We start from the raw sequence: 17993 nt of genomic DNA, 5'->3' as shown, positions 1-17993 counted from the left end.
ACGTGATATAACAAAGGTTGGTGAGGGAAAGAAGAAATTGGAACTTTCTTACACTGCAGGTAGAAATGTAAATTGGTCAAATTCTTCAGAAAGCAGTCTGACAGTATATAAAAAAATTAAGAATGGAGTTTTCATTGACTCTGTAATTGCACACTTAGGAATATGTGCAGGAGAAATAAAAACATATGTCAATGCAAAAAGCTGTACACAAATGTTCACTGCTGCATTTTCATAATAGCTAGAAAGTGGAGACAATACAAATTTCCAAAAACCGATGGGTTCATAAACACAATGTGGCATATCCATACAATGGAATATTATTAGACAATACAATGTAATGAAGTACAGATTTATGCCACAAATGGACCTTGAAATATTATAATAAGTGAAAGTAACCAGTCACAAATTTCATCTATTGTATTATTGCATTTATATGAACTAGTAAGACCAGGCAAATCCATAGATACAGAAAGTATGTATATTTATGGTTTTCTAGGCTTTAGGGGAGGTGTGACAGCTACAGAGTTTCTTTTGTGACATTGAAAATACTCTAAAATTACTTGTGGTGATGACTACACAATTCTTTGATTTCATTAAACACCATTGGATTGTACAGGTTAAGTAGGTTAATTATTTGGCAATGATTAAATCTCGATAATGCCATTATTAAAAAAAGAAAAAGGTTACAGGCAAACGTCCTGTCAGAAATTATGTAATACATGGCTTCTGGCCAAGGTGGAAGCATAGGTAGATACACTTTGCCTCCTCACACAGCCAAAAAAATGACAACCACAAATTAAAAAAACAACAACAGAGCTGCCAGAAAATAGAATTGTATGGGAGGGAGCTCTACCATCAAGGAGTTAAAAAAGAAACGTTTATTCAGACTGGTAGGAGGGTCAGGGATGGGCAGCTGGAGCAGAGAGGATGCACAGCAAGGTGGTGGCTGGAGGACTGGGCCGTCCCACATTTGCATGCAGATAAACTGGGAGGAACAAATGCAGAGTGAGATAGAATGCACAACCCAGGGTTCCAGCATGGGGAAATAGAGCCTCAAAACCCCTGGCTGTAAAAATCTGTGGGGCTGCAATGGTGGGAGAAACTCCCAGCTTCACAGGAGAATTATTTGGAGAGAACCACAGGAAGCTAGAATGTACACAAATCTACCCACCAAGGAATCAGCACCAGAAGGGCCCAATTTGCTTGTGGGTAGTGGGGGAGATAACTGAAAGCAGGGCAAGTGTCAAGCAATTGGCACTGTTCCCTCTTGGGCCCCTCCCCCCCCAGTGCAATGACCTGGGTTGCCCTACCCTGATGAATACCTCAGGCTCCACCCCTTACAGTGTAATAGGTGCACCCAGACAAAGAAATATGGACCAAATCTAAGAACAGATCAAAACTCCAAAAATAGAAGTAATCGATGAAGAGATAACCAACCTTTCATATGCAGAGTTCAAAACACTGGTAATCAGAATGCTCACAGAAATGGTTGAGTATGGTCACAAAATACATGAAAAACTGAAGGCTACACAAAGTGAAATAAAGGAAAAGGTACAGGGAACCAACAATGAAGCAGGACCTGAATCAATGATTTGGGGGAAAATGGAGAAATAAACATTCAACCAAATCAGAATGAAGAAATAAGAATTCAGAAAAATGTGGACAGATTTAAGAGACTCCAGGATAACTTTAAATATTCCAATACCTGAATCATAGGGGTGTCAGAAGGAGAAAAGAAAGAGCAAGAAATTGAAAATTTATTTGAAAAAATAATGAAGGAAAGTTCCTTAATCTGGCAAAGGAAATAGACTTCCAGGAAGTCCAGGAAACCTAAAGAGTCCCAAAGAAGCTGAACCCAAAGAAACTGAACTAAGGAAGCACCCATCAAAACACATCATAATTAAGTTACCCAAGGTTAAAGATAAGAAGAGAATATTAAAAGCAGTAAGAGAGAAGGAGACAGTTACCTACAAAGGAGTTCCCATAAAACTATCAGCTGATTTCTCAAAAGAAACCTTACAGGCAAGAAGGGGCTGGAAAGAAATATTCAAAGTCATGAAAGGCAAGGACCTACATACAAGATGACTCTATCCAGCAAAGCTTTCATTTAGAAAGGAAGGGCAGATAAAGTGTTTTCCAGATAAGGTAACATTAAGGGAATTCATCATCACCAAGCCCTTATTATACAAAATGTTAAAGGGACTTATCTAAGAAAAAGAAGAAGATCAAAAGTATAAACTGTAAAATGACAACCAACAAACTCACAACTATCAACAACTGAACCTAAAAACAAAAACAAAATAAAAAACAAAGCAAACAAGTAGAACAAGAACAGAATCATAGAAATGGAGATCACATAGAGGGTTATCAGCAGGGAGGAGGAAGGGGCAAAATGGAAGGGAAGATACAGGGAATAAGAAGCATAAATGGTAGGTACAGAATAGACAGGGAGAGGTTAAGAATACTATAGGAAATGGAGAAGCCAAGAACTTGTACATAGGATCCATGGACATGAATTAAGGGCGGGAAGATGCAGGTGAAAAAGATGGCACTGGGAGGAAGGGAGTAAAGGGGATGAAAAATGGGACCACTGTAATAGCATAATCAATAAAATGTACTTAAAAATTATGTAATACAAAAGCAATATATCAACATGTTTTAATACTGAAAAATTCTCCCAACCTACAATTCTACTCAGTGGGGAAAAAAAGTGTCAAAAATAAAAATAAAATAAAGACATTTTCAAGCCAAGAAAACCTTAAAAAATGCATTTCCAGCACTACCTTTTCAAAGAAATATACAAATATTTTCAGTAGAAGAAAAAGTATACAAGACAAAAGTTTGGATCTATACAAAGGAACACATTGAGATGAAATTCATAAAGTTTGGCTAACTGTAAATATCCTTCCCCAGGAACAAATGAATGAGAACAATCACCCAGACCACAGGAAAGGGGAAATTGAAGTATAGGATTGTTCGCTTTCTACATTATGTGTGTACGTTAAAGACCTGTATTATAAACATTAGATTGAGGACAAAAAATAGATATAGCCACTGAAATAGGTAAATGTAACCATAAAAAATACACAGATATGACGGAAATGAAAGGGAACAAAGGCAAATAGAAAACAAATAGAAATAATAGAACAAATAGAAAAATAGCAAGATGGCAGGTTTCAACACAACAGCGTTATACTTTCATTAAATGTAAATGTTGTGAACATAGCAATTAAAAGATCGACTATAAGACAGAATATCGTATTAGTTACCTATTTCTTTTTTTTTAATATTTTATTTATTTATCTTTAGAGGGGAAGGGAAGGAGAGAGAGAGAGAGATATCAATGTATGGTTGTCTCTCATGTGTCCCCTGCTGGGAACTGGCCTACAACCCAGGCATGTGCCCTGACTGGGAATCGAACCGCGATCCTCTGATTCGCAGGCCCGTGCTCAATCCACTGAGCTACACCAGCCAGGGCCTAGTTACCTATTTCTGTATAACAAATTACCCCAATAAGGAATGCTTTAAAACATTTATTATTTCATAGATCATATGGGTAGAATTCCAGAAGCAGCTTACCTTGGTGCTTTTGTCTCAGGGTCTTTGATGAGCTCGCACTGAAGCAGCGACCTGAGCTATAGGCACCTCAATGCTCAACTGGGGTCCAAGAACCTGCTTCTGTGCTCACTGATGTGGATTTTGGCAGGCTTCATTCTTGAAGTCTATTAACCTGAAGGCTTCAGTTCTTTACAAATTGTTAAATAGGATGTCACAGATTCTAACCACATCATTTGGACTGCTCCCTAAGGATTCCCCTGGTGTGGCACCTTGCCTCCCCCAACGCTGGCGATGAGGTGGGAGAGACAGGAAGCACCCCCGAGACACAGAGGTGTGCAGACAGACGGAGACACCGTGACACTCACACACCAACAAGGGCTCTTCAGTTACAGCCCAAGACTTAAAAAATATGAGTATATTAAAATATACAAAAATGTCTTAAAGCAATGATTTAAGCTTTTATTTTATGACTTTAGAAAAAAGGGCAAATTAAACGTAATTGTATAAAATACACAATTTAATAAAACTCTCATTTTTAATTAGCAGAAAGAAGAAAATAAAATAAGATCAGCAATTAATAAAATATAAAATAAACACACAATAAAAACAATCAACAAAAAAAACAAAACTGGATCCTTAAAAAGGTAAAAAAAAATGTTTTCCAAAAATTTCCAAGCAGATGTTAAAAAAATTAAAGAAAGCACAAGTGACCCATATCAGGAATGGAATAGGACAAATCACTACAGATGTAACATATTGAAAGAACAATAAAATAGTATAAGATACAACACCTTACCACTACTTTGATAATTGTTATGAAAAGAAAAATTCCCACAAATGATGTAAACTACCAAGATTCACTCAAGAAAAAAATTTACAACTTAAATAATTTTATGTCTACATTTTTAAAAATGAGTACTTGAAACACAACTAAAAATAAATAAAATAAAATTCTAGAACTAAAAAATTGTATGTTCGGAAATCATTCCACATGAAAAAATATCAGGTACTTATGGCTAAACTGCTAAATTCTTTCAAATATTGAATAGTGAAGGTATACATAATACTGTATAATATTTAATATTTATATTAAATAAATATTTATTATTATAAATATTTAATTATGAAGGTATATGCATTATACACAAATACTTCTGTACAATACAGGGTCCAGCACGATAACACCCCTTTCTTATTACAAAATCATAAGCATGTAACTCTGTAACATAACAATGTTACATCCAAGCACACCATATGACATTTTAGGTGAAATGCTCAAATTAAAACTATAAATTGTTGTACCCATATTATTATCCTACTAACCACACACAAGCAGGCCTTACTTCTGCCGAACCCCTATAGGAGAGAACATTTACCAAGTCGTATTAGTAAAATAAGTCAGACAAAAAAAACAAATACCATATGATTCCACTTATATGTAAAGTCTAAAATACCACATAAATGAGTAAACAAAACAGGAACAAATTCAGGGAATTTGATACAGGGAATAAACTAATGGTTACCTTATTGGAGGTGGGTTGGGAACCTGAGGGTAAAAGATGGAAGAATTAAGAAGTACAAATTGGCAGTTACAAAATAGTAATGGGAATGTCAAGTACAGAATAGGGGATACTAGACTTTTCCTGGGGATCACTCCATAAATTATTTAAAGTTCTAACTACAATGCTGTATACCTGAAATTAATATAATGCTGAATGTCAACTATAATTTAAAACATTCAAAAGGCAACATGACTGCCTATATAGTGAACTGAAGAAATCTAAAAATGAAAACAGTAGAACTAGTCATTGAATTTAGCAAGATTGTTGACACAGACCAATATAAAAATTGATTATATTTCTATAAATTAGTAATGAAAACTTGGAAAGTTAAATTTAGAAATATTAGATATAAAAGTATCCAAAATCATGACAAAATTAAAGACAGTGTTACAGACATATATACAATACTTCTCTCTGAAACCTACATTGCTGAGAGGAAGTAAAGGAGAGATAAATAATAGAGAGATATATCTTCTTCATGTATTAGAAAGGTCAAAATGTCGAATCTCATCAAACTGATTTATAGACTCAACAAAATCCCAAACAAAATTCCATTGAGATATTTTAACTAGATATTGGCAATCTTTAAAAATGATGTGGAAAATCATAAGACCTAAAATAGCCACAACAGGTAGAAGAAATTTGAACTAAGTTGAAGGCTTACTCTCTGATTTCAGGTTTTACAGTAACAGTTTTCATTTTGCCATAAAGGAGAGAGATACAGATCAATGAAATATCGTGAAGTCCGGAAACAAACTCTAATGTATGTAGTCAGCTGATTTTTTTCTGCAAAGATTCTAAAGAAATGCATTTGGATTATATATTCCTTTCTGGAATTCTTCCTCTGTAGTAAACACATTTCTACACATTGGGGATTCACAGTAGAACAGACGTATAGTTATTCTATCATGGAATTTGTAGTTTTATTTAAATGAAACCAAGTGAGCAAATTATGTGGAGAGAGCTAAGATTTCTGGTATAAGAACTTTTGTCTCAGAACCAACGACAAGGTTTCTTCTTGAACATAGGGAGTCCCAGTCCTTTCTGTTCACGTCAAAGATGCTTATTCAACCTACATTTACAAATCTTACCGTGAGAATGCTACTGACAAAGGTTTACTTAGTAAAAAAAAAAAAAAAAGATTTGCGCTATAGCAAAGGAAATCCCCAAAAAGTATCCAGTTGTTCATTCTAAAACCTATGATTTTGCAACAGTGTAAAAACCAGCAGCATGAATAATGAAAATTCCAGCAACAACAGAACACAGATTCAAGGAAACAGTTCAAGGAAAACATAATTTGATGCAAATGAACAAAACTGCCTTAAATATATTTGCAGAGGGATTCAAGAAATTCTTATATCTGTCAAATGAGAATGATGCTCTATGACAGAAGAACAATCAGAGAACAAATAAAGGCACTTAGAGTCTAAATATGTTTCCTAACAAATAGAAAAAATTGAAAATAAAAGTGAAAGATAAAATTAAAATTATAAAGTAACAACATAGATATTAAAGTATGAGAGGAAGGATAAACCTGTGAGGCATATTGAACACTGGGCTAAAAGAAATTTCAAAAGAGGGGAAGTAAATATACAGACAAGTAAGAAAAGTCTTTTCAGAGAAAAAATATATTTAAAAAAGATAATTTATCTGATGTGAAGAAAGATACAAACCCACAAATGCAAGACCTAACTTATTAAAGAGAAATCCATACCAGGCAATGTATGAATCCCAAAATTCTGGATATAAAGTATAAAAAGTATATCCTAAAAGTGTGCGGAGATAAAAATATCAAACCATTTAAAAGGAGTTTGCCTACCATTAGATTTCTCATCACAATGCTAGAAGTTAGTGGAGTGATGACTTCAAATGATTTCACACCTAGAATTTACATCCAAACAATCAAATATAAGGGCATATTGAAAATATTTCTCATCAAGCGAATGCCAATGTATAAAAATCATTTCTGAGAACAAGAAAAAGAAGAAAAAAGGAAGAAAAAGAAAACCTGAGATATAGCTAACAGTATATACAGTTCAGGAGGGCAGGCTCAGAAAATATTATAAGGAAAGGGGAGTAGAATAACCTATGATATGGAGGGAAACTAAAGGATAAGGAATGGCTATTACTAATATTTGCCCATACTTATGAAAAACTACAGGAAAAATACTTTTTTAAAATGTTAAAATCAAAAATAAAACAAAATTAAAAGGCTAGGAAACATCTGACTCAAAATGAGAGAAGAGAATAATGGTAAAGTAATAGTAATTATCCACTTGACTTTGAAACCAAGAACATTTGTCTTTGATTAGCAAAAGTTGTTGGCATATTAGACGCATGAAAAGGCAACACAATCTATGATGCTTGCTGTATTGCGGTCTTAATACCAAGCCCAGGTGTCTCCATGCTGGCTATGCAGCGAGTACACATTCCATAGGCCAGCTGAGTGTATGGAACAAGGGAATGCAATGTGGAAAGTGAGGAGGAGTTTTCGAGGGAATGCAATGTGGAAAGTGAGGAGGAGTTTTCGAGGGAATGCAATGTGGAAAGTGAGGAGGAGTTTTCGAGTGAACTGCAAAAGAGGTAATGTCTTCATGTTAAATGTAGAAATATTTAAAAGTTTAAGAATAACTTACAGAAATTTTCAAAAAATTAATATAACATAAGCTTTTAAGGATAGCACAGATAAGAATGTAAGTGATCTAAATCTGCGTCTCTCATACTGGAAACCAAAAGATATGCTCTGTGTCTGCCAAGCAAAAACAAAATGTAAGTTGAATTCTAATTTTATGTTAACAGCAACCAGAACACAACTTAAAAACAGGGAAATTGAGGTAGAAAATTATTTCTATTCATCACAAGCTTTCTTTTTTTTAATATTTATTGTGTGCATACATGACAGTGATACTAAGTAAAATAAATAAAGATTAATTGGGCTCTTCTAGGAAAAGAAACAGTGCTCCATAAATACTCAAGTTGCACCTGGAAAAAAGTAGTAAAGATGAGTGACCAAAGTGAGGTGTAATATGTGGACTTTGGTCAATGAACAATTTGGGGAAACCGGATACATAAGCAAGGATTTTGGACATAGGGACATGCTGATGGGTTTACCCACGGGTTTGGTGACTAGAATATAATTTGAAGAACAACCAAGGGTTTAAATGACATGATAATGCCAGTTGTTTTACATCCTAAATGGTAAACAAATATTTATGTTAAACCTGCTTCTGCATGCTCCTTTGTGTTGATGTTTCATTGCTCACCGTTGATGGATGTTTCATTGCTCACCGTTGATGGAACGGTGTCTTGTTTACCCCTATTTCTACACAGAGATTCCTCCATTGGATCAGTTTATTTCAAGTTTTTCAACTTAGGTAATTCTGCCCACATCCCTAGTCAATGGAGCAGAGATAAGTGCACAAAACATAAAACAATTTCCGGATAAAAAGTGTCTTTCTTTCACTAGAAAACTATAAATAGTAAATGTCTCTTGACTTTTTGGAAAGTGTTCTAGTCTCTAGATTTTGTTAGCAAATCTTTCAGTAGCTTCTTTCTACAGAATGAAGATCTTTTATTACCTCCTCCATTTTCTGTGTTATGTGACCTTCATTCTACCAGGTAAAAGATGCTTTTGGCATGTTTATATGTAGTATACAGCTTCTAGTTAAACAAACAAACAAATAAAAAACTAGGCTATGACTTGGAAAATGCAGGTACTTAACACAATCTTTTTAATTAAAAGCATCTCTTCATTATGCTGAATCTTGGTTTCCTCATTTGGAATAGTGTTATACTAATGTACTTTAATTACCTCATTTTGAAAATCAGTTTGCAGATAAAAGGAGATGATCCTTTGTGTTTGGGGACATTGATTTTTTTTAGAGAGTCACATTAGTAAGAAAATCATAGCTTATTAAATCTGTTCATAAGATTCAGAAGTGAAATCTCCACAACAAACTTTTCCCAGGAAAGATGAATGGACTGAGAACAGTATGTACCTCTTGCAAAATCAGTAATAGACTTTATAAGATGATTTAGGATACATTCTCAGAACATGCTGGGCAATGAGGTACAGCAGGAATAAGGGGGCAGTGAAGAAATGGTACCTCAAAAATTCTTGTTTAATTAGTTAATGCATACCATGATATAGCAATGGCTTGATATATCAATAAAAAATAAATTACAAAAAAACCCATTGCAATGAAGCCCTTGGTGGTGATTATATGATAATATGATATTCTTCATTGGTATAGCCACTGAGGCAATCCAAACTCACAAACAATGGAAATGTAAACACATCTAAAGGTGTTCTAATTTGGCCCTAGAGTTGAAAATTCAAACTTAGATGATCTAGATTTTATCACTAGCTTCCTATTTAATAGCTTGTGCAACTGGCCACTCCAAGAATTTCAGTGACTTGTCAATGTCTTGAACAAGAAAGGGGCTGAGGGGGAGCAGGACCAATACTGAGCACAATCTTAGAAATTAAAAATCTAAAAATCTAATATAAAATTTTGTGTTTGTTAATTATATGCATCTTCAAAATGCAGTTAGGATATAATGAAACAGTGTATTGCAAAGTAACCTTACAAACTGAAAATTAATCTATCGATGTAGGTGCTATTGTTATTATTGTTGCTGCTGTTGTTATTATAATAAAATGGGTCTGAGTAAGTGAGGACCTCAAATATGAGTAAGGACGGTGTTGGGGCCCATCACGCTCATGTGTCAATCAATAGTCCTCTGATATTCAGTGCCTAGTGATCTATTGAGCAAAATGCTAGACACTGAAAAAAGAGAAAAATAAAAGACACTAATGCTCTGGACATACTTACAAGACAGTTGAAAAAAATCAATGGAATTGCTTGATTTAGAAGGTTTATATAATTATGCTTTAAATAGTAAGAATGGTGGAATTATGACAATTGTGGGGGTTTGGGAAAATATTCCAAATTTTCTGATGAAGGGGTTTGGAATTGGGGTAAGTCACTTGTATTTAGACCTTGGAAGGGAAGGAAAAGAAAGAGAAGACAAGAAGAAAGTATCAATGGCCAGTGTGTACCAAACAGGATTTCATAACTTTTCATGTAGATGCCTGGTCTGGCCTGATAGATAACATTATGAGATGACTGCTGTTGCCCCCTTTTATAAAAGAGAAAAATAATGTCAAAAGAGATAATGTTTCAAGGTCACACATATCTGTCTATATGTGATATATACAAGTCCGAGCTTTTCTGATCCCAGCATATTTGTTCTTCCTACTTCATCATGCTTCCTCGGGAAAGCACTGGGGTGAAAGAAAAGGCTGAACAGATAATTTGGTCGAAAGCAACAAGGTCACATAGGAAAATAGCTGCACTGCAGATGGATAAGGTCTCTACCATCAAATCATGTTTCCACAGTATTTCAGAAAAGCCTTTTTAAATAATAAGGCTTTGAAAATGCTATAAATATGAGCACAAGCTTTCCTTTACCTCTTGATCATTAAAACAGATCTAAGTTATCTATTGGAATGTATAGAATGCTCTGTATTTGTCATTTGGTAGACAAAAATAAATAAAATAAAATACATTAAAATAAACCGGAGAGGGTAATATAGGTGTCAGAGTGTGTGGCTTTGAAGGAGTTTGTAGAGTAGCGCATATCTGTCAGTTGCATGATATGTGGTTTGCTATAGGTAAAGCGTTAGAGTCACAAAAGAAGCAATGAAAGGTTTTCAGTCTACGTGAATATGTTGTGAAGAAGTAAGATAAGTGTTGGACTCAAACACAGTGATGCCACGGTGAAGAGGCCAATGGCAGAAAATTAATAGACATTGGTGCTGATGATGGCTGAAACACGAGTGAATGGGCATGAACAGCTTATTTTAAGGAAGAGCAAGCATAAAATCACCCAAAGCAATAATGAAAACAGCATTGTATCACAGCTTGTAGAGTAAACTTGCTGTCAAATAGGACAAGGTTTATATTAAGAAGCTGGGGCTCCTCTATAGTTGTGGAGGGAGCTTTAATGATCTCACTCGTACAATGGATGGTACTTCCATTAATTTCATAAGCTTGTGCAAAGAGGAAAAGAGATAAGGTAAATTAAGTGTTTACCACATTCAATATCATGTTGCAATATTTCAAGAAATGGAAAAACAGGAACAGAAGTGGAAAGAAAGGAAGAAGAGGAGAAGTAGGAGAGGCAAAGGAATACAAGAGTAGTGTCCAGGTATAACTAGTTCTTAAGATGTCTCAGAATAGACTGTGGCTTTCACATGGCAGAAACATGCTGGCTTTGGCAGCTTTATGATATATTTTATGGAGAATGGGAGGCTGAGTCTAAAAGAGCTAAGGAGAAATACTCACCTGTGTTGAAATGTGGCAAGAGACAGCATCAGTCCTGGTGTTTTAGGTTTAACTGATTTAAAATCAAGGTGAGTTGGTCACCAGGGCAATTTGTTTACCTAAGAAATAAGATGAAATGTTGAGACATAAGTGGAGTCCATATAAATAGCCTCTTAAAATTGGCCAGGAGGTTATTGATTAGCTGAATAACTTCCCAAAACAGAAAGATGCCCTATGACAAATGAACACCACGCTTCTCTTGTGGCACTGATTAGTTTGTATTAATTAACTTGTATTAAGACAATTTATAAATTAATCTTAACTTTTTAAAACAAACTTATTTATTTATTTTTAGACAGAGGGGGGAGGGTTGTGGGGGTGACTTTCCTCACAAGTCCCCCCGAGTGCCACAGATGAGAGTAAGCATGACTGAGACATGATGTGATCTGCTTAGGGTGGAGAAGTGGCCATTTTCCCAGAGGAAAAAGGCCATGAGCAGTGGCCAGTTTCTCAGGGGGAAAAGGCCAGCAGCGGCCAGTTTCTCCGAGGAGAAAAAGGCCCTGAGCCCCCTCCTCCAGGGCTTTTATTGGGTTCTAATACACAGACATACAGGGTGACAAGGATCAAACAGTAGATAACATTTCAATGAAATTTGAGGGCTTCAGAGTCTGTCAGGAACAGAGTTTTAGGGTTTCCTGCTTGAACCCTTAGCATATGAATGAAAGCACTCTTAGCAGAGCAGATTTCACAGGTTTATCAGGAAGTCTTTGTGATGCCAGATTTTTCCCTGGGACACCCTCTAGCAAGGTAAGGAGCTGCATCCTTCCCCATCAGGTATTCAGGCTTAAGGGAATTAGAGCCAGGATGTTCTTCTTCCACAACCCCTTCTCCAAGAACATGGGGACTTGGGCTATCTCAAAGCTGGGGCGGGGGGGGGCAAAAGTCCATTGCTCTTTGTTGCAGCCCCCCAAAGTCCTTCTATGATGGCCTTCCATGTGATTGTGTCTGGCCTAGGTTGCCCCTCCTCTGAGGGGTCTTACCTGTCAAGGACTTCCCACCAAGCTTTGAGGGCAGGGAGAGGAAACTGAGGCAGCATTTGCTACCAGAGACAAGCTTTGTCTCCTGTGGCTGACATTCCAAAGGTCGACTTTCACCCTTAGCCACAAGGGGTCGAGATACAATTCCTAGAACCAGGCAGAGTGGTCTACAACAAAGGGTGGGAGGGAGAGAGGGAGAGAGACATCAGTGTGTGGTTGCCTCTAGTGCATCCCCTACTGAGGACCTGGATGGCAACCCAGGCATATGCCCAGACTGGGAATCAAACAAGCAACGCTTTGGTTCACAGGCCAGTGCTCAATCCACTGAGCCACACCAGACAGGGCACAAATTATCTTAATTTTTTTCTATATTTTTAACCAATTGATTGAAAGGTTTATACTCACTAAATTTGTAAATATTTTAAACATTCTTGAATAGGCTAAGACAAATAAAATTCAAATATTAATATTTTAGGACCATTTATAACTTTTGATGACCTTTATATGATGTGATGATCAGTATTAACCGGTACAAAGTATCTTCAATAGTAGAGATCCAGTTGCCAGACATAAGATAAGGATAACCCTTGCCAAACTGAAAAGGCTTCAGAAATTAAATATATATATATTCTAAAGTCAGAATGAGAGGTAGGAAAGGCATGGGAAACAGAAGTAACATTAAATCCTCAGCTATCATCCAACTTTAAGACATGTACAAGTCAAGAAAATTAACACATAATTCCAAATGGAAGGAATAAAGTTATTTATTTAATTTTTCTTAAAGTAAAAATTTCCCTACATTCAGGTTGCAGCTTTGAAAACCATGTATTAAGCATATATGACATATTATCAAGAATTTATTACTAATAATTTGTTATATATGTAAACATATTCCTTTCAGTAGAACTATCTTATAACTTGCCATTCGCAAAACAGTCAACTTTTTGTTTTTCTCATCACACTCCTCTGCAGTCATACAATAATTAAGGCTCCTAGCCCTGGCTGGTGTAGCTCAGTGGATTGAGCGCGGGCCTGCGAACCGCATGATTGCGGTTCAATTCCCAGTCAGGGCACATGCTTGGGTTGCAGGCCAGTTCCTAGTGGGGGGACTCACAAGAGGTAACCATACATTGATGTTTCTCTCTTTCTCTCCTTCTCTTCCCCTCTAAAAATAAATTAATTAAATTAAAAAAAGAAAAGGCTTCTAGACACAGCCATATCTACCGTAAACAGCACCTAACTTGAGGCAATATCCAGACACCTACAAAGTGCTTTTCACACGTCAATGTCTGGTTATTTCAATGTAGAGGCCATAGGTTAAATAATCGAAGGGTAGATTTTGGACTTGGAGCAACTTAAGGTTAAATCATGGGTTAAGCATGTATTAATTTTGCAAACTTGGGCAAATAATTTGGTCACTTAAAGACTCACATTTTTAACTGAACAACATCTACCTCAAAGGTTTATGATAGTTAAATAAGATATGTATGCAAAATATTTAAAACTATACTTGATACGTAGGGTTTTAATGGATAAAAATCATTTTCATTATTATTAATTTTTGGACCCAAATATATCATGTTCCTTTTCAATCCCAGGATGAAAATCATAGTACTTTTTCTGCCATGTTCTTTTTACATGCTTTATGTTCATTTGAGTAACTTGTTCTCATTTTTTAAGGTTCATATTTTTGTATCGCTCTTCCATAATATTATACCTTGACAATAAGCAAATACTCATCTATTCACATTTCAGACCCGATACATCAAATTTTCTCCTATCACCATATATTTCACCAATCGCTCTTCCCTCTGGTAACCACCATACCATTGTCTGTGTCTATGGGTTTTTTTCTTTGTTTTCTTATTTCTTTATTTGTTGTTTTCAGTTTTATGTCTAACACATGGGTGAAATAATATGGTTATTAATTTTTGTCTGACTTATTTAGCTTACCATGATAGTCTCAGGATCTATCCATATTGTCTACACATGGTAGTAGTTCATCTTTTCTTATGGCTGAGTAGTACTCAACCACATATATGTACCACATCCTCTTTATCCAATCACCTAGCAAAGGACATTTTTGTTGTTTCCATGTCTTCACCACTGTGAAAAATACTGCGATGAACATGGGGCTTCATATATCTTTACAAGTAAATGTTTTTGAATTTCTCAGGCAGATACCCAGAAGAGGGATTGTGGGTCACATGGTAATTCTATTCTTAATATTTTAAAAGATTTTATTTATTTTTTTGAGGGAGGGGAAGGGGAGAAGAAAGAGGGAGAGAAGCATGGACTGTGAGAGAGAAACATTTGTCAGTTGCCTCTGTACATGCCCTGAATGGAATGGAACCCACAACCCAGGCATGTGTCCTGACTAGAATCACCAGTGACCTTTCTCTTTGCAGAATGACACCCAACCAGCTGAGCCACACTGTTCAAGGCTCTATTTTTAATTTTCAAGTAGCTTTCATGCTAATTTCTTTAGTATGTGTACCAGTTTACATTCCCACCAGCAGTGAATGAGGGTTCCTTTTTTTCCACAACCTCTCCTGCACTTACTATTGCTTTTCTTATTCATAATTGTCGTCCTAATAGATGTGTGGTGATAATTCATTATGTCTCAGAATAACTCTGTGTAGATACTATTACCTCCATTTTACAAAGAACTATCAATCTAGACCATACAAAGACATTGAAAAATGTTTTAGAATTTTGTTTGCTCTTTTAGATGTTAAAATAGACATATAATTATAGTGATATGTTTCACACAGAAGCCTAATGTTAAGCTATACTATTAAATTATAAAAGCTTTTTATATCACCTCTACTGAAAATAATAGGATAGATGGCCAAAAAGACAAAAATGCTTAAAGGCATTTCAAAGTTGACAAATCAATTAAAAATTACAGAAGAGATATTGTGGAGATCAAGTTCTGAGGCAGTTCTCTCTACAAACATCTGCTGATTCTTCAAGAGGCAGGACAGAAGTTGAAAAACACGAAACTGGTATCCACATGCGACTCTATACATATCCACACAAAAAACTACACATGGATGTTCATAGAAGCTTTGCTCATGATTTATTTACCAAACTAGGAAGCATCCAATATGTCCTTCAGTAGGTGAATGGATAAATGAAGTGCGGTACATGTAGACAATGGAATATTATTCAATGTCAAAAATAGAGCAATGAAGCCCTGAAAAGGTATATGAAGCCCTTAAATGCATATTACTGCATGAAAAAATTCAATCTGAAAAGGCTATGTACTGTGTGATTTCATCTATATTTATTCTAGAAAGAAAAAACTATAAAAGTAATTTAAATAAAGGTCAATGATTGCTGAGGGCTCAGGTAAAATATAAATAAGGGACCCTAGAAAATTTTTAGGGCAGTACAAATACCTTTTTTAAAGAATATATATATGCACACATACATATATATATTTAAATATATTGATTTTAAATATATAAAACATATAAACATATAGCACATATAAATATACATTCTAAATATATATTTATTTACATATGAATAAATAAATATGAAAAACACATAAATATCTTATATAGAAATATATATCAATGTATTATAATGCATTAAATATATTGAAATATTTTATATTTTATACATATATTTATATAAGTATGCATATATTTATAATATGTATATATTTACATGTATGCATATTTATATGTATATTTATAATATGCATGCGTTTGTGTTTAGGTGAATATATATTAAAATATATACATATATAATACTTTAAATATATGTGGAATATGTGCACATTTTAAATATATCTGTGTTTTATATAAATATATAATTTATGATATATGTAATATACTCATAACATATTACAGGAATATACAACATATAATATATAATTAATTTATATGAAAACAACTATGTAAAATATGCAAATGTATGTTTATTCATATATGAATATATGTAAACATATTAATAGTCATATTTTACATGTTTCATGAATACAAATATCTTTCTATAATATATTTATATATGTTTAATATATTAAAATATGCGCATTTTAAATGTACCTTAAAATATATATTATGCAAATATATTTATATTCATAAATATATGTATATTTTATTTTTATTTATATATAGATTGTGATATATTTATATATACATATAATATTATATATTAATGTCTGTTATATAAATATAAATATATTTATATGATATATTCAAATATGTATGTTGTATGTGTATAACATTTAAAATATGTATGTGTTTTTTTTAAGATTTTATTTATTTATCTTTAGAGGGGAAGGAGAGAAGGAGAGAAATATCAATGTATGGTTGCCTATGCAAGTATGGAAGCATATGGGGAACTTCTGTAGCTTCCTTTCAAATTCTTCATAACCTAAACTGCCCTAAAATTGAAAATCTTTAAAAAATAAACAAATGAAAGAGCTATTATAAATTTATGAACAATGAAAACATATCAATAACATAATAAGCAAAATATATGAACAATTAAATAGAGAAAAGCTAAAAAACTGTTCAATACAAATAACCAAAGTCATAAACTTAAAATTTCAATGAATAAATAGAATTTTATTTTGAGGTAAAATTTACATATATTTGGTTGGCAGTATATAAGTGGAGAACTCTGGACTCTATCTCTTCTGCACCTATCCTAAATATGTATTGTAATTATTAACACATTTTTGTCTATCACCGTCCTAAAATTTTAAACTTTTAACTATGACCTAGTGGAAAGAATTAATAAATTGTCCCTTGCAATTTCAAAGGAGAATTATGAAGCTCTAAAAAATATTTAACCTTTGTTAAAAAGAGTAATATATGACAGAATTTAATTACATATTAATTTAAAACAAAGTTCAAGTTTATGTATAGGGATATGTAATATTTGATGTCTTCTTTTTTTATCTATTCAAAATTGTTACAATGTATCCACAGTACATTTGTAATGAGATAATATGTTATGAAGTCAGAGATCAGTAATTTTGGTTATTCTTCTTTTACTCTAGCCACATGTACCTTGGTGGATCCTGATAAGTGCTCGAAATCTTTTGGTCACTGTAGGAGACACTGTTTTCCAAAGGAAAAGAAAATTGATATATGTTTATCACCAAGTAAGATTTGCTGCGTTGAGAGGTTGTATGAAGATTAATCATGAAAAGGAAGATGTACCTCTGGCCAAAGAAGCCATGTGTTTGCCAATGCAGAGCAATATAGAATGTAATTAGAACATCTGTAATAAATAAACACATAAACCAATGTTGCTATCTTCCTTTGCAGATGCTAATTAAGTAATCAGTGAAATTGTAGGAGGGTGCAGCCAGGGGGCCCCCAAAACAAGGATTTGTAATGGGGTCTAGAACTCAGGATGTCCAGGAAATATTAAAAACATGGGATATCCTCACTCCCACAAGTTTGAGCTGGAGGGGGGATGGGATACATGGAACAGGGCCATTGAGTTGTTTTGCATAGCAGTAGTTTTGAAGCTAACCTCTA

The 17993-nt window shown here is 34.2% G+C and overlaps 1 protein-coding gene across 1 annotated transcript; it reads left to right on the top strand.

Moving 5' to 3' along the window:
• The first annotated feature begins 8680 nt into the window (after nt 1–8680).
• DEFB114 (defensin beta 114) lies at nt 8681–17649 on the top strand. Its single transcript, XM_037056136.1, has 2 exons — nt 8681–8738; nt 17507–17649. The coding sequence occupies exons 1-2, from the start codon at nt 8681–8683 to the stop codon at nt 17647–17649; spliced, it is 201 nt and encodes a 66-aa protein (XP_036912031.1).
• The last annotated feature ends 344 nt before the right edge of the window (nt 17650–17993 follow it).

This window comes from Sturnira hondurensis, unplaced genomic scaffold (assembly GCF_014824575.4).
Source record: "Sturnira hondurensis isolate 20B ecotype Veracruz unplaced genomic scaffold, ASM1482457v3 Scaffold0000880, whole genome shotgun sequence".
In the NCBI taxonomy this organism is placed as follows: Eukaryota; Metazoa; Chordata; class Mammalia; order Chiroptera; family Phyllostomidae; genus Sturnira; species Sturnira hondurensis.
Note: the sequence above shows the minus strand (reverse complement) of the source record. Positions and strands in the feature narration are given on the sequence as shown.